This window comes from Medicago sativa, chromosome 8 (assembly GCF_051527215.1).
Source record: "Medicago sativa cultivar Bolivia chromosome 8, Bolivia_mono, whole genome shotgun sequence".
NCBI lineage: Eukaryota > Viridiplantae > Streptophyta > Magnoliopsida > Fabales > Fabaceae > Medicago > Medicago sativa.
This window is the reverse complement of record NC_140756.1, coordinates 14405948-14432644: the sequence shown is the minus strand read 5'-3', so window position 1 is coordinate 14432644 and position 26697 is coordinate 14405948. Positions and strand designations below refer to the sequence as shown.

The 26697-nt window shown below is 34.0% G+C and overlaps 4 protein-coding genes across 5 annotated transcripts; 1 reads left to right on the top strand and 3 right to left on the bottom strand.

Annotated features, from left to right (window-relative positions):
- Positions 1-387: 387 nt before the first annotated feature.
- On the bottom strand, positions 388-1501 carry LOC146897201 (uncharacterized). Its single transcript, XM_085732643.1, has 2 exons — positions 1101-1501; positions 388-933 (listed from the first exon to the last, which is right to left on the bottom strand). Exons 1-2 carry the CDS (start codon positions 1430-1432, stop codon positions 579-581), a joined length of 687 nt encoding a protein of 228 aa, XP_085588769.1. The 5' UTR covers positions 1433-1501; the 3' UTR covers positions 388-578.
- Positions 1502-3774: 2273 nt separating this feature from the next.
- Positions 3775-4699, top strand: LOC146897200 (uncharacterized). The gene is made up of 3 exons (XM_085736394.1): positions 3775-3867; positions 3947-4229; positions 4668-4699. The coding sequence occupies exons 1-3, from the start codon at positions 3775-3777 to the stop codon at positions 4697-4699; spliced, it is 408 nt and encodes a 135-aa protein (XP_085592520.1).
- A 15646-nt stretch (positions 4700-20345) lies between these two features.
- On the bottom strand, positions 20346-21128 carry LOC146897199 (disease resistance protein RUN1-like). The gene is made up of 2 exons (XM_085736393.1): positions 20686-21128; positions 20346-20547 (listed from the first exon to the last, which is right to left on the bottom strand). The coding sequence occupies exons 1-2, from the start codon at positions 21126-21128 to the stop codon at positions 20346-20348; spliced, it is 645 nt and encodes a 214-aa protein (XP_085592519.1).
- A 693-nt stretch (positions 21129-21821) lies between these two features.
- On the bottom strand, positions 21822-24946 carry LOC146897198 (transcription initiation factor TFIID subunit 12b-like). Of its 2 annotated transcripts, none has more exons than XM_085732645.1 (3): positions 24564-24946; positions 23804-23998; positions 21822-22721 (listed from the first exon to the last, which is right to left on the bottom strand). In XM_085732645.1, exons 1-3 carry the CDS (start codon positions 24777-24779, stop codon positions 22578-22580), a joined length of 555 nt encoding a protein of 184 aa, XP_085588771.1. In that variant the 5' UTR covers positions 24780-24946; the 3' UTR covers positions 21822-22577. The 2 variants fall into 2 exon arrangements, with proteins under 2 accessions (XP_085588771.1, XP_085588770.1); XM_085732644.1 differs by having other exon boundaries at positions 21822-22739; positions 24564-24924.
- Between the last annotated feature and the right edge of the window lie 1751 nt (positions 24947-26697).

The window sequence follows — 26697 nt, the reverse complement described above, 5'->3', positions numbered from 1 at the left end:
TGAGGGGAACTTGGTCATTTTTTGTTACTTTGTTTCTTCAGGAATTGAATAAGCGTGTGATTCGCAATTGCTCTACATTGTTTATTACTAGACTCCACACACATGATGGCAGGGTGTGCATTAACAAGGAAACATAGTAATGACATTAACGACTGAGAAGTGAATTGAAAGATCGAAACAACACGTATGTAGATGTCAATTGAAACTACTATCCCAAAATTTGAATCAGAAAAAGGTTAACTCGTGAGTAATGACTCTTTGTCACTCTAACTTCTTTATTTTTCCTAAAAAACATATCACTTGTATTTTAACTTCTAGTAAAAAAGAAGGGTACGCTTGAAAGAAAACGACCTCAACCTAGTAGAAAGAATTTACAATAACAGAATCTTAGCTTGTAAGTACTATATATCATGAATACTCCAACCAAACTTGGAAATGCTACTAAACGTAATTAAAAGGAAAAGAAAACCAGAGTGCTCTGTTATCTTATCTCTAAAAAACAGAAAGCATTAAAACGTAAATTTAACTAGCTTAATTTCTCATTAACTAGTAACTACTACTATTAACTAATAGAACTACTAAGCTGCATCTGCAATAGACATGAGATAACACGCAGTGAAGAGCAAGCAGAAACCAAAGAGAAAAGCAACAGCCCAAAGCATCGTGATAAAGCGGAACGCAATGCTATTCTGATGGATGCCGAGAAGGGTGAGCATTACGAGGCAACAAGAGGCATAGGAACTTGAAATAAAAAACCTCATTGAACAGAAACTGGAAAACACAATGGTATCCATAATTTTGGGAGAGGTAGCCTCTGGAAGATAGACGAGTACTTGAACCAGTAGTGTTGCCGCCGCCATCATCAGCATGTTTAACCACATCATCTTGTGAACATTGACGGCCATTGTTAGGACGATTGCTGAAGAAGCTGACCTAAAATGAAGCATAAGAATGAAAAGATCAGATCCAGAAAACGTAAAACAGAGAAACAAATGAAGTAATTATTAGAGGCAAAACAAGAAACCTAGAAAACTTCTATTTATTTGCACAAAAAAAACAAAAATAAAGAACAAATAAAGAATTAAAGGAAACACACTAACCCTTTCGGCACTGGAGAAGCGGTGACCGGTGCCGGAGTGGCGGCGACCGGAGTAAGCTTCTGTTCAACTGTTATAGTAAGCGATTCCGTCAAACCTGAGCCAACAACTGGTGCTACAACTTCAACAGATGGAGCAGTGGCGACCGTTTTCGTCACCGGAGTCGGAAGTTTCAGTTTAGTCATTGCTTCGGTCGCGGGAGAAGGAAGGGTTGTAACAATCGGCATTGGGAATGATGGAGCAGTAGTAGTGACCGGAGGAGATGCATGTGCGGCGGAAGAAGACGGAAGGGTTGGTGGTGCAACGGTGACAGAAGTTTGTTGCGGTGGAGACATGGTGATGATGAAAACGGTTAGAGGAGAGAGAATAGAGAAGAGAAATGGAAAATTCTAGAAGGAAATGAATTCAATTGTGTAGAAATGGATTGAAATAAAATTGGGAGAGTTTAAGTAACGCTTTATGGACACGTGGTTGATGGTCATTGGATATATTCTCACATAAAGACAAATTGCAAGTCTATTGCTAGTACCACTTCGATTTATTTGTACCAAAATAATTTAAAAACAATGAAAATTTGATAATTTTCACATATTTTATGTTGCTATGAGCTGTCACTGCTGTGAACCGGAGAGGTGACATCGTAAACCGGAGTAGTACATTTTTTTAAGTGATTTATAAACTATGCAAAATTATTTTTGATCATCCATTATCCAGTCTACACTAAGAAAATACTCCCTCCGGTCCTATTTATAAGAGAAAGTTGACTTTTTAGATACATTGAATAATGTATGTATCTAGTCAAGAACCTAAACCAAATACATAAATTATTTAATGTATCTAAAAAGTAAATTGTCTCTTGTAAATAGGACCGGAGGGAGTAGGAAAATTCGAAACATAATTATTTGATCACAAACATAAATAAAAAATGATTAGACACACATAAATGAAAAAGATTAAAAAAAAATAATTGAATGATGTGACTAATATTTTTTACATTTATATTTTTTCATTCATGTGAACATGACTAATTTTTTTATTTATATTTATATTTAAATAAGCCTTTCTCGAGAAAGTGATCAGCTAAGTAAATGATGTGATAAGATAATGAGCAATGATATTCTAAGAACTACTCCCTCCGTCCCTTAATGTAACTCCCCTTTGCATTTTTCACATTTCTTAAGAAAAGTTGTCAGTATAATTAATGTGTTTGTTTTGTGTATTAATATTACCAAATTGTCCTTTGTTTGTATGTGTATTAAATTTGACTATTCATATTTCAAGATAAATTAGTAGTATTAATTAGGGTTATGTTTAGGAAAAAAGTAATAAATGCATCTAGTAATTTGAAAAGGGGGTTACATTTAGGGACAAAAATAAAATCAAATAGGTGGTTACATTAAGGGACGGAGGGAGTAAAAATCAACAACTTTTGTGACAATCACCAATTTTCAAAGGAAAAGTAGATAGTGACACGGAAACCAAAGCAATAGAGAGAGAAAGTAAAAAGATAATGTGAGTATGAGAGATAAAGTTGTCACATAGGTTGTCACAAAATGGTTGTTAGAATATCATTTCTCTTGTCCTCCAACTCCTCCCTTGTGATGTGACCTTTCTTATTTTCTCGGAATCACGACTTTTTAACGGTTGAATCATAGTATGAGTGAAAATGATGGGTACTACTAGGACCACTATTCATGAGCTTCCCATTTGTCATTAAAATTAAGATTAGAGCTGAGTCCTAACGAGTTAAGATTATCTCCATTTGTCAAAATAAATAGAGCATATAATTTGGGGTGATAGACACAAAAAAGATATAGTGGATATCCTTAATATATAAATGGAAAATAGTTCTGCACATAAACCCTAGCCAAAACCTAATGAAGCTCCTTCCATTTTGTACTGAATTAAGAAAATTGCTGTTCACACATTAGAGAAGGCTGGGACACACATGTAAAATACGTTTTTGCCCCCTCGGCAGTTAACTGCCGAGGAATTAAAAATCCGGCTGCAGTTAACTGCCGAGGAATTCCTCGGTAGTTAACTGCCGAAGTTTTCTGAACTTAAACAAAACGAAACAGAATCAGTTCCAGTTTCGAAAATTGCTTTCAAACACATCCAAAACCACCCCAAGTGCCCATCCAATTTCGATTTTTGAGCAAAATCAAGTGCATCATCTCCATTTAATCACAAGTAAGTATCTTGACTCATTTTTAATCATAATGTTAGTTTGTGTAGTTTTTTTTTAAATAAAATTGGTAGTTTGCATGTGGTTAGGGTTGATGTTGGAATTGATATTTAGATGATTGCATGTACTTTATAATTGAATGTAGGTGTTGTGAATGTTGTTTGAATGAGTTTTAAGTACAATGTGGTTTTGAATGATGTCAAATTAACACAATTTGAGTTTGTTTGAAACTTTGCACACAAAGTGTTTGAAAAAATGCCCAAATGAGAATTGTATTGATTTTTTAGTTAGTTATGTACTTAGAGATAAATGTAGTTGATGGAAATGATGTTTAGATTATGTTTAAGTCGAATGTGGTTTTAGAATGTGATGTCAATGGTTTTTAGAATGTTGATTGTTGTTAATGTTAATGATTAAGTTATGACTAGTGTGTTTAATGTGTTTGATTATGTTATGGAAAATGATGTTAATTTATTAAAAATTTGTGTAGATATGGCCGATCAGGAGCCCATTGATCCATCTAAGATGATAGGTGGTAGGCGTGCTCAGACACAAAGCTACCGGAAGGAGAAGGAGAGGAGAAACGCACATATCCCAAAGAGGGGAAGAGGTCGGAGGGGGGGGGGATGGTTCAGGGAGTTCTCAGCCTTCTGAGGCTTCTCAGGCACCGCCTGAAGAGTCGCAGGTGGTTGACCCGACCCAGGCGGTGGAGTACCTGAATTATCAGGATCACCATGATGTGACCGACGGTGGGTACGACGAGCAGTATATGCCAGAGCAGCCGCATATGCCAGAGGAGCCAGACGAGGATGACATTGCAGCAGCAGCTGCCCCGGAGGTGTTGCCTACGGACGCTCCCTTTCCTGGAGGACTGCATGACATATCTTTGCTTCACTCTTATGCCAGTCATGTGGCATTGCCGCTTTGGTATAATAAGGATGACGTAAGTATTTTTTTTTTTTAAATGTTCTTTCTTTATGTTTAATTACGTGTTTTTTATATGTGTTTTTTTATATGTGTGACGTAAGTAAAAACAATTATGTGTTCTTTCTTTTAGTTAACTTTTATATATGTTTTTTTTAATTCCTTTCTTTATGTTTAATTATTTTCTTTATTTTTTCTTTCTTGATTTAAATTGTTTTATTTATATGTTTTATTGATATGTTTTATTTATATGTTTTATTTATATGTGACTTTCTTTAAATATGTTTTATTTATATTATTTATATGTGATTTTCTTTAAATTGTTTTATTTATATGTTTTCTTTATATGTTTTATTTATATGTTTTCTTTATATGTGATTTTCTTTATATGTTTTCTTTATTTTTATTTTAGCATTTATCAAGTTTAATATTTATTAGTTAAATGTTTACATTGTTTTCAGTGCCGCAAGAAGCGTGTTGTAAAGCCTATTAATCACGGCCCTAAGATTTTGAGTCTCGGACGTCCAAACGACAATCAGAGATGGTTTTGGGATCCGCTTAGGGAGAGTGGCTTACATGACTTGGTTTTCTTGGGGTACGCCACTGTGCCTCACGCTTTGCTGATGACTCTATGCGAGAGGTGGCATTCCGAGACCAGCACTTTTCACATGCCTATGGGGGAGATGACTGTGACTTTGGATGATGTCGCATGTCTTATGCATGTCCCGATTGAAGGGTGGATGTTGGGCCACCGGAAGAAGATGCTGAGACATGAGGGAGAGGCACTACTGATGACTCACTTGGGTGCGTCGAGGTCGCAGGCAGAGAAAATCTGCAATACTGAGTATGGTGGATACATTAGTTATCCTAAGCTGAGGGAGTTTTATACGACGCACCTTGGTAGAGCCAATCTTTTGGCGGATACACAGGATCCAGAGGAGCTGGAGGAGTTGGAGAGGGTTAGGACTTATTGTGTGAAGTCCTACCTTTTATACTTGGTTGGATGCCTGTTGTTTGGGGATAGAAGCAACAAGCGCATCCAGTTGATTTATTTGACGGCTATGGCGGACGGCTACGCGGGGATGCGTGCTTATTCATGGGGAGGGATGGCACTTGCATACCTGTACGATGAGTTAGCTCAGGCTTGTTTGCCCGGAGACAGGCAGCTTGGGGGAAGCGTGACACTGCTCACTGTAAGTAAAAATTAAATTTAAATTTAATTTTTTTTGTTAACTATTATTATTTTGTTATATTTTGTTATATTTTTTCGTTAACTTTAATTTTTTTGTTAACTATTATTATTTTGTTATATTTTGTTATATTTTTTCGTTAACTTTAATTTTTTTGTTAACTATTATTATTTTGTTATATTTTGTTATATTTTTTCGTTAACTTTAATTTTTTTTGTTAACTATTATTATTTTGTTATATTTTGTTATTTTTTTTTGTTAATTGTAAATTTTATTTTTTTAGTTAACTTTAATTTATTTATATGTGATTTGTATGGTTTATGCAGGCATGGTTTTTGTCGCACTTCCCTAAGTTTTACACTGTTGATCCAAACCCGGACTACATTGAAAATTTACCGGTTGCGGCGAGGTGGACTCTTCAGAAGGGTCATGGAGAGGGGGCCACGTATCGGTCATTGCTTGATCGCATTACGTTTGATGACGTATGCTGGAGGCCGTACGAAGGGCACAGGGAGTTCCAGCCTTTCGAGGAGGTATTTTGGTATTCTGGTTGGATCATGTGCGGCGACCGTAGGGTGTACCGTCACCTGCCGGAGAGGGTATTGAGGCAGTACGGACACGTCCAGTCCGTACCTAGACCTCCGACGGATGTTCCAGCGCTGACACCGGCTGAGATTGTGCAGGCCTTCACGGACTTCCGCACTCACACGCTTAAGGCGGATGATTGGGGTGAACAGGCAGGAGAGCAACCATGGCGTATGGCAGAGGGCTATGTACGATGGTACACGCTTATGTCTCACCCTCAGATTTTGCCACTTCTTCCGGGAGATGTTCCGAGGCCTCCAAACGAGGAGCAGATCGTTGCAGAGCAGTGGGAGCGGTACGAGGCGAGAAGCTCCCCTGACACCTATGACATGGTTAGCGGCGCTGTTGCCCATGCTGATGAGTTTTTGGGTCAGGAGGTGATGAGCATGACCCCTCAGCAGTTGTATGCGGCCTTGCAGGATGTTAGGCAGCAGATCGCGCCGATCATTACCAGGAGGAGAGCCCAGAGACCGAGGAGGAGACACCAGCAGCACCAGCATGACCAGGACCAGCAGTAGGATTAGGACTGCTACTATTTTTAGGATTTATTTTTAGGACTTTGGTGTATTTTCATGACATTTGGCCGTTTTGTTAGTACAGTACATTTGTTGTTACTTTGTTTGGATGACATTTTTTTATGACAATTGCTCGTTTCCGTATTATATTTTCAATTTCAGTTATGTATGTAATTTGATTTGACTAGCTTTATGGTTTGGCATCGAAACAATGTGTTTACAATGTGTAAAAACACATGTAACAGGTTCTGCCTTCAACAGGTTCTGCAAATACTGGCTTCAGGATTACTCGGCAGTTAACTGCCGAGGAAAAGATGAAACCGGCGGTAGTTAACTGCCGAGGTTTTCCTTGGTTCTACACTGCCGAGGTTTTCCTCGGTACTAAACTACCGAAGTTTGTTTTTTAATTTTTTTTTTGATTTATTTTGTTTACTTAGAATTTTGTTAGAAAATTATTAGAAATTCTTTAAAAATTATTTTATGTTATTTAAAATATTGCGATAGAGTGAATTCGAATAAATATTGCGATAGCGTGAATTCGAATAAATATTACAATAAATATTGCGATACAGGTTTCGTTACATTACATAAATGGGGCATTCCAACTACAACAACTGTCTTACCTCTGAAATGGGGTAAATTCAAACTTGCCAAACAACAGGACTCAAGCATTTTGCTGGGCATTCATGTTTTCCTTTGAAAAGAATAAATTTTTGTCAGGCTTGATTTAGATGATGGTATTCAAGTGCCAACGAAATGAGGTCCAGACCTTGACACGTAATACCATCATCTAAGCAAGCCTAACAAGAATTTAATCTTTTCAAAGGAAAAACATTAATGCCCAGCGAAATGCTTGAGTCCTGGCCGTTTGGCAAGTTTGAATCACCCCATTTCAGAGGTAGGACAATTGTTGCAGTTGGAATGCACCTTACCCTAACTAATGACGATCTTCTGGTGGAATCAAGCTGTTGATGATATCTTCAGTTGATCTCAGCAACGTCACCCGCATATCGATCCACTGGAACTTGGTGTGCTCCCAAAACATGCTCGTCACGTTTTCGTCGTTCTTTAACTCCACCCAAGTGAATGATACGCTCCCCTCGTCGAGCTTTGGACGTTTATACAAAATATTTTGCACCCTCCTTGTGTCTCTGGGGTTGACTCCTTGGTAGAATTCATTCAGTTGATCCTTGAGACCTCTTAACGCTACATCAAGGCACCGAACCTTCAACCTATGAGTTTCTCCGCCGTTGAATGTTGCATGAACGTCGATCCATCCGGCCATTGTTTCAAATCTACACACATAGAAATTTAAAAGAATCAATGAAAAACTCATTCAAACATTGCAAATTATACATAGACTCTAAAAATCATAAATTAAAAAAAAAATTAACGTAAAATATAGCAAAATTATTCAAATTATATTTACTCTTAAAATAAATCATATAGTCTTACTAAAATAAAATAAAAAATATAAAACACCAAATTAAAAAATAACCCTAAAATTTTTAAAATATAACATAATCATCATGCAAACATTTTAACAAAATTAATCAACTAACATCTAATCTAAAAATGATTTATAACATGTAAATCTAATTAAAAACTAAAATAAAAAATTAATTTAAAACACCAAATTAAAATATAACCAATAAACTTTAAACTATAACATAAACATCATACAAACATTTTACTCTAAAAATGAATTATACTATGTAAATCTACTCAAAAACTAAAATAAAATAAATATACTCAAAAACTAAAAAATAAAAACATTTATAACAACTAAAATTTAAGTTAATAGCATTATAATTACTTACTTGTGATTTTGTTGAATAAATTTGGTTGGTTTTGGTTGGGTTTTTTAGAGAGATTTGTGAGAGAGATTTGAGAAAAAAATTTTGAAGATGTGATGAATAATGGAGATGAGAGAGCTTCTGCCAGACTTGTAGCAGAAAACTTCGGCAGTTAACTACCGAGGAATTCCTCGGCAGTTAACTGCAGCCGGATTTTTAATTCCTCGGCAGTTAACTGCCGAGGGGGCAAAAACGTATTTTACATGTGTGTCCCAGCCTTCTCTAATGTGTCAACAGCAATTTTCCTGAATTAATGCCTGGCGGTAAAATCCTAGGGTTTTTGACTGTGGTAATGACTGTTTAACCCTTGGTGTGTGTTTGGTCAGCAATGTGAATTGGTTTGAAAACTGCAAAATACAATTAGCCAATAGGAGTAAAGAACAGAGGAAACTTGAACCAAATACACATTTAAAAGGCAGTCATGGTGGAGATTTGAAATGAGAGCCCTGGTTTTACACGTTAACATCAAGAGTCATGATTACAACCCCATGTGATTCACTTTCTTCAATAAGTTGGCAGAGGAAAGATGAACCAATTTGACTTTCAAACAAGTGACTTGGGTCTCCTATTTCAAATCACAATTCCACATGCCAAACCTCCTCCTCCATTCCTTCACCATCTGGTTCTTTATCTTCTTTCTCAGTCTCCTCTCAAACCATCCACCCTCTCCTCCACCGCCACCAGCCCACCGTCCTTCCATCACCACCATCACCATCACCATCGTCCTCTTCCTCACCACCCTTCATCAACAAAGCTTCTTCCCTCGCTGAATTTCAAACATCAACTCTGCTCAATTATGCTTTTCCATCGCAAGTCATCGCGTCGGCAATTACAGGTCAGCTCTTCTTCTTCTTCTTCTTCTTCTTCACTAATCTTACTCTGAATCAATTCTGAAACTAAAATCAATTCCAATCCCGGTTTCAATTGTGATGCCTTTTTCGTTTTCCATTTTATGATTGAGAAGCCGACGTGGAAGATCCACGAGAGAAGACGAAGCAGTGGGAGGCAACAATTTATCTCAACAACCAATCTCCGTTGATTGGCTATGGAATGATACAAAAAATTTCTACCATCAATTTGGGAAATAGAGTTTTGATTGGGTATTTTTTATCATTGTTCTTTCGCTTCAGCTATGCTATTGTTGTTCACTGTTTGAGGATTGAATTTTATTGAGTTTTTCATTTTAATTTTTCATGTTTGATGATTTTTGTTTTATGGAATAACCTTCTAACATACATGTTTATATCACACTGTAAATCTCTTTATGTTTATAATAAGTTGTTTTGTGTCTGTTTATGCACTCATGGCTGCCTTTTTATAACTCTGTTATACTATTTGTGGGACACATATCCATTATTCTATAAAATCTTATTATGAACTCTTTGTGGGACACATAACGAAGTTTGCATTTCATGTTTGTATTTTGTTGATGCTTTCAAATGTTTATGATTTTATCAGGTATCGATAGTTTGTAAAAGAGTGAATATCCATGTTTGTTCTGTACTAAATCATGATTAGGATGCTTGATTACATTGCAAAATCATTTTGAATGCCTCAAGGTTATCTTAACAATAGAGACTAGCATGCCGAGCGTATTTTGAGTGGCTCAAGGTTATCCCATGAAACAAAAATATCTTATTTATAGCGCATGAATGCCACCTTTATCATCTTTAAAAACTTCTGCTAAAGAATCTCATTATTTACTGTTAAAAAAATCTACAAACTAAGAACCTATGCCGCCTATTTCAGAATATTCTATATTACATCTTTGGGTTCAATTTACAGATTTTATATCAACAAACTAATTTTGTATGTGTAGGCCATTATCAAGCAATGAGTGCATTAGTTTACATGAAGATACTGCTGAAGGAAGTAACAGAACGCCACTTTGTGATATTACCAACTGTAAGCAATGTTTGCTTCTTAGTTTTATCAGTTTTATTTTTAAAATTTGAATCAGCCTTATGTCTAAGATCACATCATTGGTGTCTAAGTCCGTCGCCTTTTCGTTTTGTTCTGATTTTTAATCGTTATGTTGAACTTTTGAGTTGCGTTTTGTATTTAGCTTTATGGTGTTTTCCTGTATGGCATTATGAACTATCGTCTTTTGTTTGTGTTAATCACTGTGTTGAACATAGCTTTCGAGCACGGAAAGTTCTGAATCAATTTAATTAGCATTTAACTGTTTTAAGATTACTATACTTGAGTGTTTTGTTTTAATTTCTAATGCTCAATTGCAAGTTTCTTTCCATAGTGTCAACACAGTAGAGAGACTTCAACACCTTATGCGCAATCTGTTATCATTCGGTTTGTGGTTTTTTTTTTTTGGCAATGAGTATGTATGCTTATGTTGCCGCAATTTAGGTGAAATCACCATTTTGAGTGAAACAACAGTTCAGACTTCATGTATCGCTGTCTAAATTACGGCTGGCCAATGTGAATGGATGGATAGAAAAGCACATATAGCAGTATCATAATTGCTTATATTTTGATCAATGTGAATATCTACTACAATTTATGCACTAAATATGGTATGTTTGGTTTTTTGTTTTACATTTTTCCTGTTCAAAAATATGATTCAATCCCTCACCAAACTACTATGAAGCATTGTTTTACCTTTAATTTCTTAACTTGCTTATAAATTTAAAACTTATTTATTTAGACAGGTTGTAAAAGTCGTCTTTGGTATTGATTTTGATTTATAGAACAAAGTCTATGATTTTGGAAGTAATTTATTTAGATTTCTTTAGTTTGATTTAGAGATAGATATGAAACTCTATAATATCTCATTTTGTATTTGCAATACACCAAGTTGTGTGACTGTAGAATATCCATCAGTAACAATTCTCTGCACATGATTTCTTCACTTCCTCCAAGAAAAATCACTACATCGATCCTCTCATTCCAGCAATTTCTAGATGTTGGTTGTATATGTATTCTTTCACATGAAAGTGTCACAACTTTAACTTGGTGAATTTGGTTACTATAAGTGACACCACTAATTTTCTTTCGCTTGCAATTTTTGTTTTATGATTTTGGCATGTATTTCTTTTTCTAATTTTTTGCATTCATTCAAGGTATTCTGGTGGCCATGAAATTGTTAGTCCTTGAAAAATTTAAGGTCAACCATTCAAGGTATATTAGTGATATCTTCGATTTGAGCTGCTACAATGTTATGGAGTGCACATTCACATTTTTAGGAGTAAAGTTTGGAATGCCCATGGAAACTTCAATGAAAGATTTAATCACCAATGTCTATTTTCTTTTTTAAACCTCTAGCTGTAATCAAACCGAATTCATAACAGTTTATGTTTAACCCAATGGTTCATTGACATTTAAGTGAAAATTAAGAGCCGGACATGAGTCTGAGTAATTACATATTTTGTTATTAAATGTCTGGTATAGTTCATGAGCATATTCTAAAGCCACTTATAGTACAGTTAGCCGTTGAAATACATTTTAATAATTAGTATTACACCGATTAGTAATCACATGCTATTGTAGAAATTGAAACGGTTAAAGTTTTAAATTCTTTATGCTCTTATGTTGCAATGAAATTGATATATATTTAATGCTGTTTTTATTGAATGTACTCCCTCCCTCCGGTCAATATTATAAGCAAAAGTTCACCTTTTAGATTCATTCAATAAATGATGTATGTAGTCTATATATAGACCACATACATCATTTACTGAATGAACCTAAAAAGTCAATTTTTGCTTATAATAGTGACTGGAGGGAGTATTTCATTTAAAACAAAGTCCATATGTTGCCTCTACCTGAATCTCATCATTTACCCGTGCGATAGCACGGGACGGCGACTAGTTTTAATTAAATGGTCCCACAATCATTAATTACTTTATAATTTTTCTAAGATATTTTGTGTTTATATCTCTCCAAATAAAGGAAATGGAGACAATTGTAAATGAAGAGTATCTTGACTCAATCCTAACTTAAATAAATGGGAAGAAGTATGTACCTTCATCAATATTTACCGAACAAATACAATAAGTCAATAATGTGAAGTGTTAGCATTGTGTATGATGCAACTATATATGCATGGGTGAAAAAATTGAATCAATGATCCGACGAAACCTTAATATCCACATCATAGCAATTAAATTGATTTGGTTTTGTTTTTCATGTTAACCATACTAACCAAACTCGATCACTATTGGTTTTGATATCAATTTTACAAAATTTAAAATTAATCATTTGCAATTTGAAGGAAACCATTATATTTTATCATTAAAAATAGTAAAAGAAAAAAGAACTTTTTTTTTGTTTAAAAGAACTAAATAATGTATTGTATTTTTTGAAATAATTAAATGATGGGTAATGCTAATCCACACCCACTTGAATTTTAGAAGGTGTGCATTAGCATCATACACCTTTTTGCTTTGGACTTAAATACCCTTTCTCTTTAATCAATTGTCATATATGTCTTTTAAAGTAATTTTATCATTCTTACTCATTATTTTCTGGGGAATTAGTCACTTTAGTCCCTGAATGGGGAACGATTCGTCAATTTAGTCCCTGAATGCAGATAATATGCAAAACAGTCCCTGCATGGTCAATTTCAGGGACTAAAGTGACTAACGAAGTCTACATTCAGGGACTAAATTGACTAACGGAGTCTGCATTCAGGGACTAAATTGACTAACAAAGTCTACATTCAGGGACTATTTTGCAATTTATCTGCATTCAGAGACTAAATTGACGAATCGTTCCCCATTCAGGGACTAAAGTGACTAATTCCCCTTATTTAAACAATCACGTTGTTGTGGCACATGGAAAGAAGAAAACCTTGTTCTACACCTAAAAAAAAAAAATCATCTAATTTTATTCATCAGCACAAAGTTACCATTTTTTGATTTGTGTGTCCAAATGATTTTAATTTGGTAATATTAACATGATGTAGATAGTACGGTTGCAGGGAGAGAAAATGAATTCGGCCTGGTGCCTGCGCCTGCAGCAGAGGAATACTTATTCACAGAGGAATATCATAATGGTAACAAATTGGAAACACTCAAATAAGACACTCAAAATATGTGAAATAGTACTATAGTGTAATGGGTAGTTGGTTGGCACTGGCAGCATCACCAAAATGGTAACAAATTTGGAGACACTCAAATAAGACAATTTGACTCATATCCAAAAGAGAATACCTCTCTCTGATTTTTTTTTTTTAAAGGTAAAGTAAAATAAAATGGATGAAGGGTTTTTTAAAATACATTTTGTCCTTGTTTGATTTTTTTCAAATTAAAAAATCATTGGTTTCATAATTTTCTAAATTTGATACATAAGAATATAAGATTGCTTGATTTATTTTTTTACTAAAAAATGATAAGGTTAAGTTTCAATTTTTTTAATTCTCACATAACATTTTAATATAATATATTATATATAACTCTAGACAATAATTTTTTCAAAAAATGATTTTGTTTGAATATTCCCTTATGTTAGCTCCGTTTATTTCAGTCGCTTTAAAATATCTTTAAAAAAAACTTAAATATCTTTTATTCTTTAATAGGATTAAAGGCTAAGATTTTGAGTAAGTAAACAAACTTACTCTTGGAGTTAAAATATCCCCCTTCATTTTCTTTTATTTATAAAAAAAACTAAAACTAATTCAAAATTCTTTTTTTTGGTAGTGAATTCAAAATTCTAATGCACTAATATAAATGTTGATTTTTGGTTAACTTTAAAAGTGTCTTTACATTACTGGTGGACCCGAACATTGTATTTTGGTGTGGCTAAAATATGAGAGAATCTATGAATTAAATTATACTAAAAATAATATCGATGTGTCGGAACAAACTTAGCAATAAAGTAACCACTCCTAAACTTTTTGATTGTGAATCTCGAATCATTGATTCATACACGTGAAGAAAGCATATGTTTGCCAAATAGTTTATAACAGCCAACACGTGCCATGAATTTTTTTAATGCTTATATGTATAATATCATGTCGACATTATGGGTGCACCAAACATATGATAGGATAAGTTCTATCATGTCATTATCATATTCTATCTTTAACCATTTCCTTATTATATCCTGTCTATATCACATCATGTGCACCAAACGGGCTCTTATACTTCTCTGCAACCCTAATCGACGATTTCTGTCAATTTCAATTTGTTTTCCTAATTTTTTATTTGTTAATCGATGTTGTTTGTTTTGTTTTCAATCAACGCAATTTATTTGTTTTCCAATCGATATCTTCCTATTTGTTGGTTTCCCACTGTACCATCGTTTCATTGTTTTTCTAATCGATGTGTCAGAACAAACTCATCAATAAAGTAAGCACTCATAAACTTTTTGATTGTGAATCCCGAATCATTGATTCATACATGTGAAGGAAGCATATGTTTGCCAAATAGTTTATAACAGCCAACACATATGTCATGAACTTTTTTAATGTTTATATGTATAATATCATGTCGACATTATGGGTGCACCAAACACATGATATGATAAGTTCTATCATGTCATTATCATATCATATCCTTAACCATTTCTTTATCATATCCTATCTATATCATATCATGTGCATCAAACGGGCACTTATACACTCTTCCTCACGAGTAATTAGCATTTAATTTTATCATAATAAGTAAAAAAACAATTGAGAAAGATGTTTTATTTAAACAATATTATTAAATAGAGTAAAAAAATTCTTTTCTTGTTTATAATTTTAAGACAAAATAATTGTTTTTATAATTTAGGATGGAAGGAGGATAAATTTATGAAATATTAAGTAATACACGCACGTGGCGTGCGCGCGCCCCACACACACACACACACACACACACATATATATATATATATATATATATATATATATATTAAGGAGAATGTTAACCAGTGCCCCCGGGGCATTGGTTAAGCACCAAAAGAAGGAAGTTTTTGTTAAAAAGTAATGTACTTATTACTTGATCAAAAGTGACAGTTTATAGTTCCAAGACAGAAAATTCTATTTTTGCATTCCTTAACCAGTGCCCCGGGGGCACTGGTTAACAAGACCCATATATTAATGGGTGTTACATTTTTTTTTATTCTTTTTGGTAGACAAGTATCATTTTTCAATTGGAATATCTATGTAATTAGAAACCCTAACTTTCATGGAAGAGAAATATTACTAAAAATTTAGCACTATAAACCACAAACTGCACATGTCCAATGTTAGTAAACAGAAAAAAAAATCTCTTAAAGATTTGCTTAAACAACCATTGTCAAGATCTTTACCTCTTTGCCGACATAACTAATTTTTCATTTTGGTACTCTAGATGTTTTTTATCCATCAATTGATAAAAAACCGCAGATGCCGCAATCTCTTTGATGTGAGCATAATGTCATTATAGATGTTTGAATTCAAATCATAACACAGAATGACATTTGATGCAAGCACTTCAGCAATATGGTTTGTACTATCTTTCAACTGTCTTTTTCATGGCCTCTTTAAGTTGGGATTTCCAGATTTCGAGATGAGTTTTATCTTGAAGCGGGTTGATCTCAACATTGCAAGGGAATAACATGGCAAGCTTTTCATCAACTTTTTTACAATTATATTCTAAATCATAAATCTGGGAACCGAGAACCAACACTGAACCTGAAAGTATCTTCTAATAGTTTTTGGAACAAATAGTACATGCTTGGTGATTGAAGAAAGACCTTCTCAACATCTTTGATGAAAAAAATAACAGAATATGTTTTTGATACAGAAACCAAGACGTGTAAAAATTACATTAAGTTTCATGTGAAAACTAAACTTGTAACAAATATATATCTTAACAATGTAAGATTAGATATATATGTTTATCATGCAAAAATTAAAAGAGACAAGCTTCAAATACAAAATGAAGCAATTAAACAAAAGTGTGTGTGTGTATATATATATGAGAAAATAAATAATCGTGGGGAGAATAAAACCATGATATATCCTTACACAATGTTACCATAATTTTGTCACAATCTCTTGGTATGATCTACATGGATGTTGAAGAAACTATTGATGCTATCAAATATCTAGCCAACCGAGCTAACATGAATCAAATAGAAGAGCTGAATAATGTTTTCTTCGATACACTACAAATTTAAGCTATGAAAAGCTCGATATAATCACCTTATAGAGTGAGTCTATGAAACACATTTCAACAAAACTAAAGAGACTTGTGAACTTCAAAAGAGCTGAAAACAAAAACTATAGCAGTAAGCATACATATTACGATGGAAGTTCGTTGTAATATCATGCATTAGCAACAGTTAAATAAAGCATCACATTACCTTTGATTGCACCAAATAAATCAGACACACGCGCTTGAGTCATGTCAGACATCACATTATCTTTAATTGCGCATGTTGAAGCGGTTGACAGGGAACCAAAATAAAGGTCTAAAATTACCACTAAAATTTTATAGAGACTAAAAACATATTTACCCCAAAAAAGTTTTACACATGCATGCTTTCAAATCATTATATGATGTCACATTTTTAGATAAGCTCCTAAAATATCTTAAAATATATTTATTTGTAAAAAAATAATAAAAGATATTCTTTAGGATTCTTATAAAATATCATAACATTACATTGAATAATTGGATGTACCCATATCTTATAATTGGAGCTCCTAAAAAAAAAATTACATTTTTTTTTAAGGAAAAAAAATTACATGATGGGTACATATATTGTAAAAGTCATGGAGTAATAAACCGTTTTGACACACTAAACCAAAACGCTGCAATTAAAGTAAAAAAACCTGCCTCTATTGCCAGTCGTGACCATTTCGTGGAATATGTGTCGTGATATTAAGCATTTTCCATCATTTAATTTCACTTAGTGAAGAATATAATACCTGGCAACTTTTAGTCCAATAAAAATCAATCGTGTAATTAAAAGCAAGTCATGTAGAAATTTATTTTTTTGAAGAATGACGACATTTATTATTGATCTTCACATATTATTTAAAAATGTTTTTGGCCAAATAATATTCAAGAACCCTAATGAGAGAATCCAAATGTAAAAGTCTATGTATCTTTTATATATTTTAATAATACAAACATTTATCAACAAAAAAAAAAACATAACCCATCATGAGCAGTTGACCATCCTGTAAATTAAAAAAAAAAAGATTAAAGTGAGAAGCAATCTTTCTTGATAAAAGAGGAAAAGTAAGCTAAGAATAATGAGAAGAAAAAAAAACTATCATTACCTAATAATCAAGCTGGCGGCACGGGCTGCATCTCGATGGTAGGCTCAGGTGCCACCACTGAATGAAAGGTGGGTATATCACCCAATAGACGACGAGTGCAACTACCACCACTCCAAAAAGTACACCAAGAACAATCCGGAGAACCTGCACCCATAGTGGCACTTGATGGAGGCTACTGTAGTCATGGTGGTCTCCAAAATCTCTGTGAGGAAGGACATTCGGCCTTGGACTCTTCATAATAGCAAGAAACCTACGACGAGGATTGAATCAATGTTTGGAAATTGGTGTTTTACATTTCAAAGTTAAAAAATTACTAATTTGTTGTTTTTTCATTTTAGCATTTCAAATTATGTTTTTTTTTTTGTTCTTTCATTTCTACCTCTAATCCCAACTTGATTATCTCTCTGCTCAGAGTTGGCACATAATATACTCTTTGTTGAGGCAATGATTGATGAATTTATGATAGTCAACTTGGATGAGACGGTAAAGTTCTATTATAGTTTAACTACAAGTTTTGAATTTGAATTTGTCTCTGAAATTACAATTTTGTTAAATATGTTGACAAAGAGTTTTATAGTTTTTGTGGTCCTATCTGACTCAATGAATTTATCACTGTAGTTTCGAATAAAGACATCTTGTTCGCACCAAAAGTATAAACTGGGCAACTTTTTTTATGAGAAGTAATTTTTTTTTATGAAACTTGGTTTTGGTGTGAGACTAACGTGGCTGACTAATGCGAATTTTCATTGGTTTCTTTAGAGGAAGAAACAACCTATTTGCAATTCCTTTTTTATTACTAGCCAAGCATCAACTTGTTAGAAATCAATAAAAAAAGGTAAGATATCAGCCCATTATATTAGATTAGATTTTATCACATAATTTTTAGTTGTGCATAAATAAAATGTAAAATATAGTCATAGAAGTTGATTTGTGGGATCAATGACGTAGCCAAAATATTAAGCAATACGCGCACGCGCGCGTGCACACACACATATATACATTTTTTAATGGGTGTTACATTTCTCGTAACCCAAACCCGAAAAAACTCACATTGCCACTAATGCACAACTCAAAGAAGAGGAGAACAAAGTACATGAAAAACTCACACAAAAGGAGACAACTGGGTTTTTGTCTATCCATGCCATTCTCATAAATAAATATCAACATTCATAAAGGAGCAATGGAAGACACCAGGGGCGTCTCGCTACTCTTGTCTCGCATTTGACATGATTGGATCCGTGATAGTCGACATGCTTATTTATTTATTTTTTGTCAAATAGTCTAACGATTTGTATTTCGTTTTTAAAATAAATAAGTGGGCCGATGTTCGAACTTTGGCTTGTGTATGCTTACTCATAGGGACGTAGCTTTTTGATCCCTCATTCGACTATATGAGCATCTCATCACCCTTACCTTGGCTTACAAGTTAAGATATTTTTAGATGTAAAGAAAAGAAGTATATTGAATAACATTTCTCTAGAACTAATTTGGTGCAAGGAGCACTCAGCAGACAGTAGCTACCAAAACAAGAAAACAAATACAAATGGTAATTAACAGAATTGTTGTAAAAGTATCACGAGGTCGGGGGAGCATCGACCGAAAAAAACAACGGTAGGTCAATACTAAGGCTACCAAGAGATCTGGATATATACTATACCTATATGCAAAATCTTAAAAAGACGGGAGCAAGTAATCCAAAGTTCAACCGAAAAGTAATTAAAATCAAACGAAAAGCCAACTATATATTATTAGGGATAGGTAAATATTAAAATATACCAACTCATTCAATAATTTTATTTTATTTTTGGGTAGCCATTGTATCCCTTGTATAAACAAGCATTTGCCCCTGCACAGAAGAAAATGCAATTTGCTAAGGGGAGACAACTTTGGCATGGTTATTAAAATCACAAGTTTGACTCCCAAACTTTAGTTCGCTTTGCAAAAGTCAACCCCATTGATTTTGATTGATAACTATGATGTGGGCAATTTTTTAAATACTTGTACTCGTAGACATGAATTATTTATAATAAAAAAGAGAGAATTTTTTTATAGTAAACCCAGAAATCTTCGTCCAAATATATGAATATCATATTCAACTAAAAGATTAGGGGTTATTAAATTCAAACTGATCTAAAATAACTGAAAAATCACATAAAACCAAACTGCTCAAATTGGAACGAATTTTGGATTGATTTTTTAAAACAGAATGGCACACATATATTGTAGTAGTTATTTTATTTTCTATTAGTATAATATATTACATAGATATATTACTCTTTGGTCTTTGAATTTTATTAATACGACTACATAGTTTAATTTAATATTTTTTTAGTATTTCATATGTTTAAAAAAAACAATCTATCATTGTTCTTATGTAATATTAATTTTTAATAAATCATATGTTATATTTTTCATCAATCCTATTATTTACCAATGTTTTGTTTAATATTATCGTTAATAAAAAAGTTTACGATTTACAATTTGGGTATTCAAAAACTGATCCAAATTAAGCCGCAATAAGTTGGACCGGATTGATTTTTCTTAATTAGTTATTCAAAATTGAACTAAACCATAAATAATTTTATTTTTGGATGGGACGAATTTTTGCCATGTCTTCACATGTTAACGGTTCACGAACTTTTAGTTAAGTTTGTTGGTTAGTAACTCTATATATTCATTTATCAATTCAATTGTAAATCACTTTTTGCATTTGATTGAAAGAATTAAATTTTAGAAATACACAGAATTCTCTGCATAATCCATTCTTTGATCTTCATCATCAAGCAATCTTGGCTTCATTTAGTATCTCAGTAACATAGGCTCTATCCTTGCCGATAAAGAAACAACATATATCAAGAAATATATCCTTTGCCATATCATCCTTTAAACCGTCATAGCTTATTCTCAGTTTCTCTTGCACTTGATCATTGGGAATTCTCTCTAATTTCAAGAGTACACTTTCCCATTCTTGTTTTGTCCTCCTGTATAAGTAAGGACCAAACATGAAAAGATATGCAGAGTCCTAGAGGATTTCAAATTCTCTCTCTCTCTCTCTCTCTCTCTCTCTCTCTCTCTATATATATATATATATATATATATATAGATTGAATCAAACTAACCCTAATTCCAGTTCTAACAAATCTTGCTTCCTGATCATATATATATAAAGATATGCAGAATCCTTTAAACCGATGACTTCAAGAGCCAGTGGCAATCCTCCACAATAGGCAACTACGGTCCTTGAAAGTTCACTGAAGTCTTTTATCGGATTAGGTTGTCGAAAAGCATGCCAACTGAAAAGCTCAAGGGGGTCTTTTTCTTCCATTTCCTTCGTTGTACAGACATAGTCAACTTTAACTAGATTGAGCAGGCGCGCATCTCTAGTTGTAACTATAAAAACACTTCCCGGACCAAATAATCTTGGATTTCCACATAACGCTTTTAACTGTTCCACTGTGGTCACATCATCAAGAACAACTAGTACTTTTTTCCCTTGAAATCTTTTCTCAATCTTAGTTGTCCCCAATGCAGGGCTATGTATCTGAATTATAACCTTTGACATGATGATTCGCAGTACAAAAGTATTACAAAAGCTGGAATAATTTTCTAATCATGAGATTTCCAACACAAGTCACATAAACTGATCATTGCATTGTGTTTGTATTAGCTTATTTTGAGATTCTTCTTTTAAAAAATATATTTTTATAGTTTTCAAAGAAGAATACATTATTTCTCAGAAATAAGTTGTCAATGACAGATCTTTTTTTTTCTCTAGTCTAATGTTACAACCACTGCCCAAGTCCTATAACCATACAAGCATGTGATAATAAACAGCAAGAAAAAAATCCTTGATTTCTACCATTTAATAGTTGTTGAGTTATTTATTATTGGATCTCATTTTAACACTATTTTTAAAGTGGAATTGCTTCAGGTTGAACATTGCATAGCAAGACCTATTTTCCTGTGAAGTATTCTAGAGAGTAAGACGTGTCTCGGTTAAGTATAATAGAGATTAAGTACTTGTTCATTCAGAAGAGCTTTTTTGTGCGTAATGCAAATTATATTGCTATAAGCTTATCAGGGGTATTCGGTAATCAGATTAAATTAAGTATTTGCTGATAAAATTATGGCAAACAGAGTGGACTCAATACTAGTTAGTAGGTGATACTATACAATTCAGGACTTGTGAAATCACCAACATGAGTGAAGAACTTTGTGACACACGCATGATATGAGTAGATAGTTTTATGACACATTTTTGTGTTTGCTTTTATCAAACAACGAATGTCAGATGCAATTTACTAAAGCATAAGCATGTTTAATGTTGAGAATTACACAAATAGGAGACAAAATACAAGGACCATAAAAGTAATTAAAGATCAACTTCCTAAAATGATGAATCCTAACACAAGGACCATAAAATGATGAATCATAACACAAAGAGTTAAGAAATGAACAAAGCCATAACAATGGACATGACTTTGAAAAACCCCGACAGGATCTTGATAATAGCCTTGACTTCCTTTCTTGTTTCTTTCAATTCACGCACAATAGAAATGATTTCAGTTTGTCCAGACATGGTATTTGTTTTGGTACCTTGACTTGAACTTCCGCCAGGTGTGGTCATGCTAAATGCAGTAGCATCTGGTTACGATCCTGGCATCCCCAGAGACTGCAGCTGCTGCTGTAGAAGTTGAACTCGATGCTGCTGCTGTAGAAGTTGAACTTGTTGTTGCTGCCGCTGCTTTCGAAGTTGTTGTAGCTGCTGCTGGAGCTGACGTTTCCCCATGGATTTCCGCTGCATCAACTGGGGCAATTGATCTTGGTTCAGGGTCAAAGAGTTTTGCTGCAGTTGAGCAGATGAAGCTAGCGGTTGTTGCAGCCTCTGATATTGCCGTTGTAGCTGTTTCTGCTGCTGTAGAAGATGTTGTTGTTGATGCTGCTGCTGTATAAGTTGATGTTGTAGCTGCTGCTGAAGCTGAGGTTGCCCCATGGATCTCCGCTGCATCAATTAGGGCAATTGCTGTTGGTTCAGGGTCAGAGAGTTTTGTTGAAGTTGAGTAGATGAAGCCAGCTGTTGCTGCCTCTGATTTTGCATAAGCAACCGATTCTGTATCATAAGCAACCGATTTTCACGTCCCTGAAGCTGTCCATTCTGAGACAACCCAGACAACTGGGAATAAATAAAAGCAAGGGATGATTCAATTCATTTCAGAAAATAGTATACATATTTACAAGAATAAGGAAACTTCAGCAAATCATCAAATATGGAAACTTCGACAAATCATCAAATTATATCACATAATAAACTTCATTTATATGAATATGAATTTCTTTGTAAATTTTTGCATAAACTATATACCCTCCTACCTTGACAGCGGCTTAAATAAATTCAACTTCCACCCTCTTATTTTTAAAAGATAAATATATGAAATCCGTTTTAAAGTAAAAGAACCTTTTAGTGATAGTGAGCGACTTAAAAAAATAAAACTCCTGAAACTATTCCTTTTTCTATAACTTGCAATTCCAATAACATCAACCACCAACAAATTTTGAACACTTCATTATTAAGTTTAGCACTTCAGATTCACTATGGATTTTTGCCCAAAATCATTATAAAAATCCATTTTTGAAAGGAGTTGCAGCACGAGAGAGAGGTGAGGATACTTTCAAATTATTCAATGCATGAAAGTTAGCATGGGCGTTTACCAAGAAGTATAATTGACAGATAATGTCATATAGCATAACCCAAAATGTTTCACGGTGTGGGTGGTGACTGTGTTATAAAGACGATGAAAGTGTATTGGTTGCAGTTAAATCCCACAATTCCCATCCCCAAAATTATAAGACAAAATGAAGATGCATGACAAAAATAGGATAAGCATTCTACTCATCAAATCACCGCTATTTCTTAGAAAGAAATGGAACCTTAATAAAAACTTTGACTTCATCTACATTTAGAATTTAAAATCTAAACCAAGGAATATGACAACTTTATTTTATGAAGATTGGCAAGCATAATTGCTTCTTTATTCCTTAAATAAGATCAAAACATACAAAACTTGGGTTATAGCATCTATAAACACCTTCGAATCTTTTATAACTTTCTCATTCGACGTTTCAACAAACACCTATAAACAACTTATAACGACTTTTTTCACAACTTAAGAGGCATAGACATATTTTAATTGGGAAACAAACAGCATAAGCTGCACACTAATCCAAATTGGGTCATACCTGTTGATTGTTAAGCGGAGCCTGCTGTGAGAGCTGCAGTTGCTGAGCATAAAGAGCTCCATTAGACATCAGTTGAGAGGCTAGATTGGACGACCCCATGGTCTCAATGACTTGTTGTGTGCCTTGCAATGACTGTCCTGCAGAATTTGCCAAAGAAAATTGCGAGGATTGTACCAAACCAACTTGCTGCCCCGGCTACACCAAACACAAATCCAATGTCATAATCACATTCACAACAATAATCAAACACAAATTCAATATCATAATCATATTTACAATAACAACCAAACACAAAATCTTGAAGCAAATTTTACAAATTAGCAAGGTTTTAAAAAACGGTCCGTTGCAGAGAAAAAGGCTGCGAAAAAAAGGTATAGGTAGCCTAAGTTACCTTTTTCACCGAACAAAAATCATGCCGGCCGCAAAAAATGTCATTCATGACAATAGACACAGAATCCAAATGTTTTTTCAATTGAGATAGATGAAAATCATATTTTTAGTACATATTTGATCATAAATTACATAATGTTATCTCCTTATCTAGTTTAGAACTCGAAATTTATCTTTAGTTTAAGTTATTTACGTTACAATCATTATTTAAGAGTTGTGCAATGTTGTGGTTAATTCACACCACGACAACCGCAATCCTTATCGACAGTTGTTTAAAACCTTGCAAATTAGAACACCAAACACAAAATCCAAAACCCTATCTCATAGACTGACAATTTTTAATGCAAACAAAAAAAAACAAATTTTATACCGAGGTTAATTGCTGCTGAGGTTGAATTTGAAAATTGGGAACATTAGGGTTAGGGTTGAGGTTGTTGAGGACAGGTGACTGATGAGATTGTTGCTGTTGGGGGATTGGTGAAGGAAATGGGATTGTAGGGTTTGAAGAAGAGGGATTTTGAATTTGAGAGTCAGTTGTGGATGGTGATGAACCGTTTTCCGCCATTGTTGATGGCGGTGTCGCCATGGATGAAGCTTGATTGAATCAACTGAATCGTTTACTACGAGTTAATTCTTCGCTTTTTCAATTGGATTATGAAATTTCATAGTTTGCGTAGTTCTATTTATAGGAAAAGAGTGAGGAAATTGCTCTTCTCTCATCAAAAATTGCTCCCTCCGATACAAACTGACGAAAATACTCCCATGTGACTTAAGTCAAGCCGGTATTATATTCAACTGTGACTTGAGTCACGTTCGCTACATTGGTACATCCCACGTGAGTTAACCCACGTAGGTTATAACCCTGGCGTGAGTTAACTCATGTATGTTATAAATCCAGCGTGAGTTAACCCATGTAGTTTATAACTCAGCATGAGTTAACTTACGTGGAGGGTATTTTGGTCAGTTTGTATGGGAGAGAGCAATTTTCACAGAGTGAAGACAGTTTTGGGCTTTTGGCAAACCCTCTTGTCCGCGATCAAATCTAATTGGTTTGGGTTTGGTAAAAAAAACTCTCATATTTTATGGCAAACTCTCTTACCCGACCTGATCAAATGTAATTGATTTGGGTTGTGATATTATTATTGTTTCAGGTCTCATTTACGATATTCAATGTTGAAATACTCCTTTAATCGATAGAATTTTTCTTTCTTTTGACGTTCCATAAATTCTTCAATTGCCAATTATTTTTCTCAATTACAAGATGAGTTTGTGTGGGGTGCTTCACGGTCTGCTATTTTTTTTTGTAAGAGCTCGTACCGTTTCTTAGAGGCAAGTCGTGAAGTACTTGTCTCTCAAAGCTCAGTGCAGGACATTAACTAGCAAATGTGGAAAAAATTGTGGAAACTAAAAAGTATTTCAAGACATGTTCATTTTGCTTGGAGAATTTTACATGAAAAACTACCGATCAAAAATTATCTTTTTAAATAAAGGAATCAATTGTGATACATTGTGTGTTTTTTATGTGAAACACATATTGAGACAATTTCACATCTCTTTATGGAGTGTCATCGATCAAAACTGATATGATTTGTTTCCTCTTGAGGTGTGGTGTTCAATTCTCATGCTTCCAGCTCCAGGTACGAACCCTTTCGGGAGTGATTGAAAAGAAATATTATTGATGCAAATAAGGATATTATAGTTAATTTGTTGGCCTTGTGTTATGAAATTTGGTGCACTAGAAATAAAAAAATGTTTTGAGGGAACTGATGTTAATGTGGCCACCACTGTTCAAAAGGCACAAAGATCTATTGTTAATTTTAATAATGTTAGTACGGCTTTGTTGGAGACGCTAAATGGAAGTCCAAATTTATCAATATTTGATGTTCATTGGACATCCCGTGTTAGTGGTTGCTATAAGCTAAATGTTGATGCAGCAGGTTGGATAGGGGGAGGGTAAATTGGGTGTTGGTGTTGTTGTGAGAGATAATGAAGGCGTTGAAATTTGCAAAAGACATGTATTTTCTGAATCTCATAGTGAAATCACATGCTTCTAATGTAGTTCAAACGCTAAAAGCTCATCAACAATATCTCAACTATGTCTTTTTTCATAGTTTAAGTTTCATGTATGTTAGGCGTGAGTCGTGAGGCTAACCAAACTGTCCATTATTTAGCTCAATACTCTCTTCATAATCTTGATTGTATATGGATTGAAAAGACTCCACCTAGTATTTATGTAGTCTTGGCTTTTGATTTATTGTCAGTCTTTCGTAAATGAAATTATCTTCAACGTCAAAATCAAAATCGATAATGAGCGGGTTAGGTCAACGGGTCGCTAAATATTTTTTTATAAAAAATCTAACGGATTATGTTTGCAGGTTCACTGGTTTTAAATAATAAACATGTTACCCGATTGGTTGAACGGGTCACACGGACCCGTGAACACACCTATATGCGACAAATTAGTCGTCATCTGCGAAGCACTAATTCGGATATGGACACTAGAT

What these genes read in the sequence shown, in the direction of transcription:
- LOC146897201 (XM_085732643.1), bottom strand. Translation starts at nt 1,432, where the DNA reads ATGTCTCCACCGCAACAAACTTCTGTCACCGTTGCACCACCAACCCTT. An exon ending in GCTTCTCCAGTGCCGAAAGG is followed by an intron (nt 934 to 1,100) that starts GTTAGTGTGTTT and finishes GCTTCATTTTAG; the next exon opens with GTCAGCTTCTTCAGCAATCG.
- LOC146897198 (XM_085732644.1), bottom strand. Translation starts at nt 24,779, where the DNA reads ATGGCGACACCGCCATCAACAATGGCGGAAAACGGTTCATCACCATCC. An exon ending in CTCAGCAGCAATTAACCTCG is followed by an intron (nt 23,999 to 24,563) that starts GTATAAAATTTG and finishes TGTTTGGTGTAG; the next exon opens with CCGGGGCAGCAAGTTGGTTT. An exon ending in CTCCGCTTAACAATCAACAG is followed by an intron (nt 22,740 to 23,803) that starts GTATGACCCAAT and finishes ATTTATTCCCAG; the next exon opens with TTGTCTGGGTTGTCTCAGAA.
- LOC146897200 (XM_085736394.1), top strand. Translation starts at nt 3,775, where the DNA reads ATGGCCGATCAGGAGCCCATTGATCCATCTAAGATGATAGGTGGTAGG. An exon ending in AGGAGAAGGAGAGGAGAAAC is followed by an intron (nt 3,868 to 3,946) that starts GCACATATCCCA and finishes GAGGCTTCTCAG; the next exon opens with GCACCGCCTGAAGAGTCGCA. An exon ending in GTATAATAAGGATGACGTAA is followed by an intron (nt 4,230 to 4,667) that starts GTATTTTTTTTT and finishes CATTGTTTTCAG; the next exon opens with TGCCGCAAGAAGCGTGTTGT.
- LOC146897199 (XM_085736393.1), bottom strand. Translation starts at nt 21,128, where the DNA reads ATGTCAAAGGTTATAATTCAGATACATAGCCCTGCATTGGGGACAACT. An exon ending in TTGTTAGAACTGGAATTAGG is followed by an intron (nt 20,548 to 20,685) that starts GTTAGTTTGATT and finishes TTACTTATACAG; the next exon opens with GAGGACAAAACAAGAATGGG.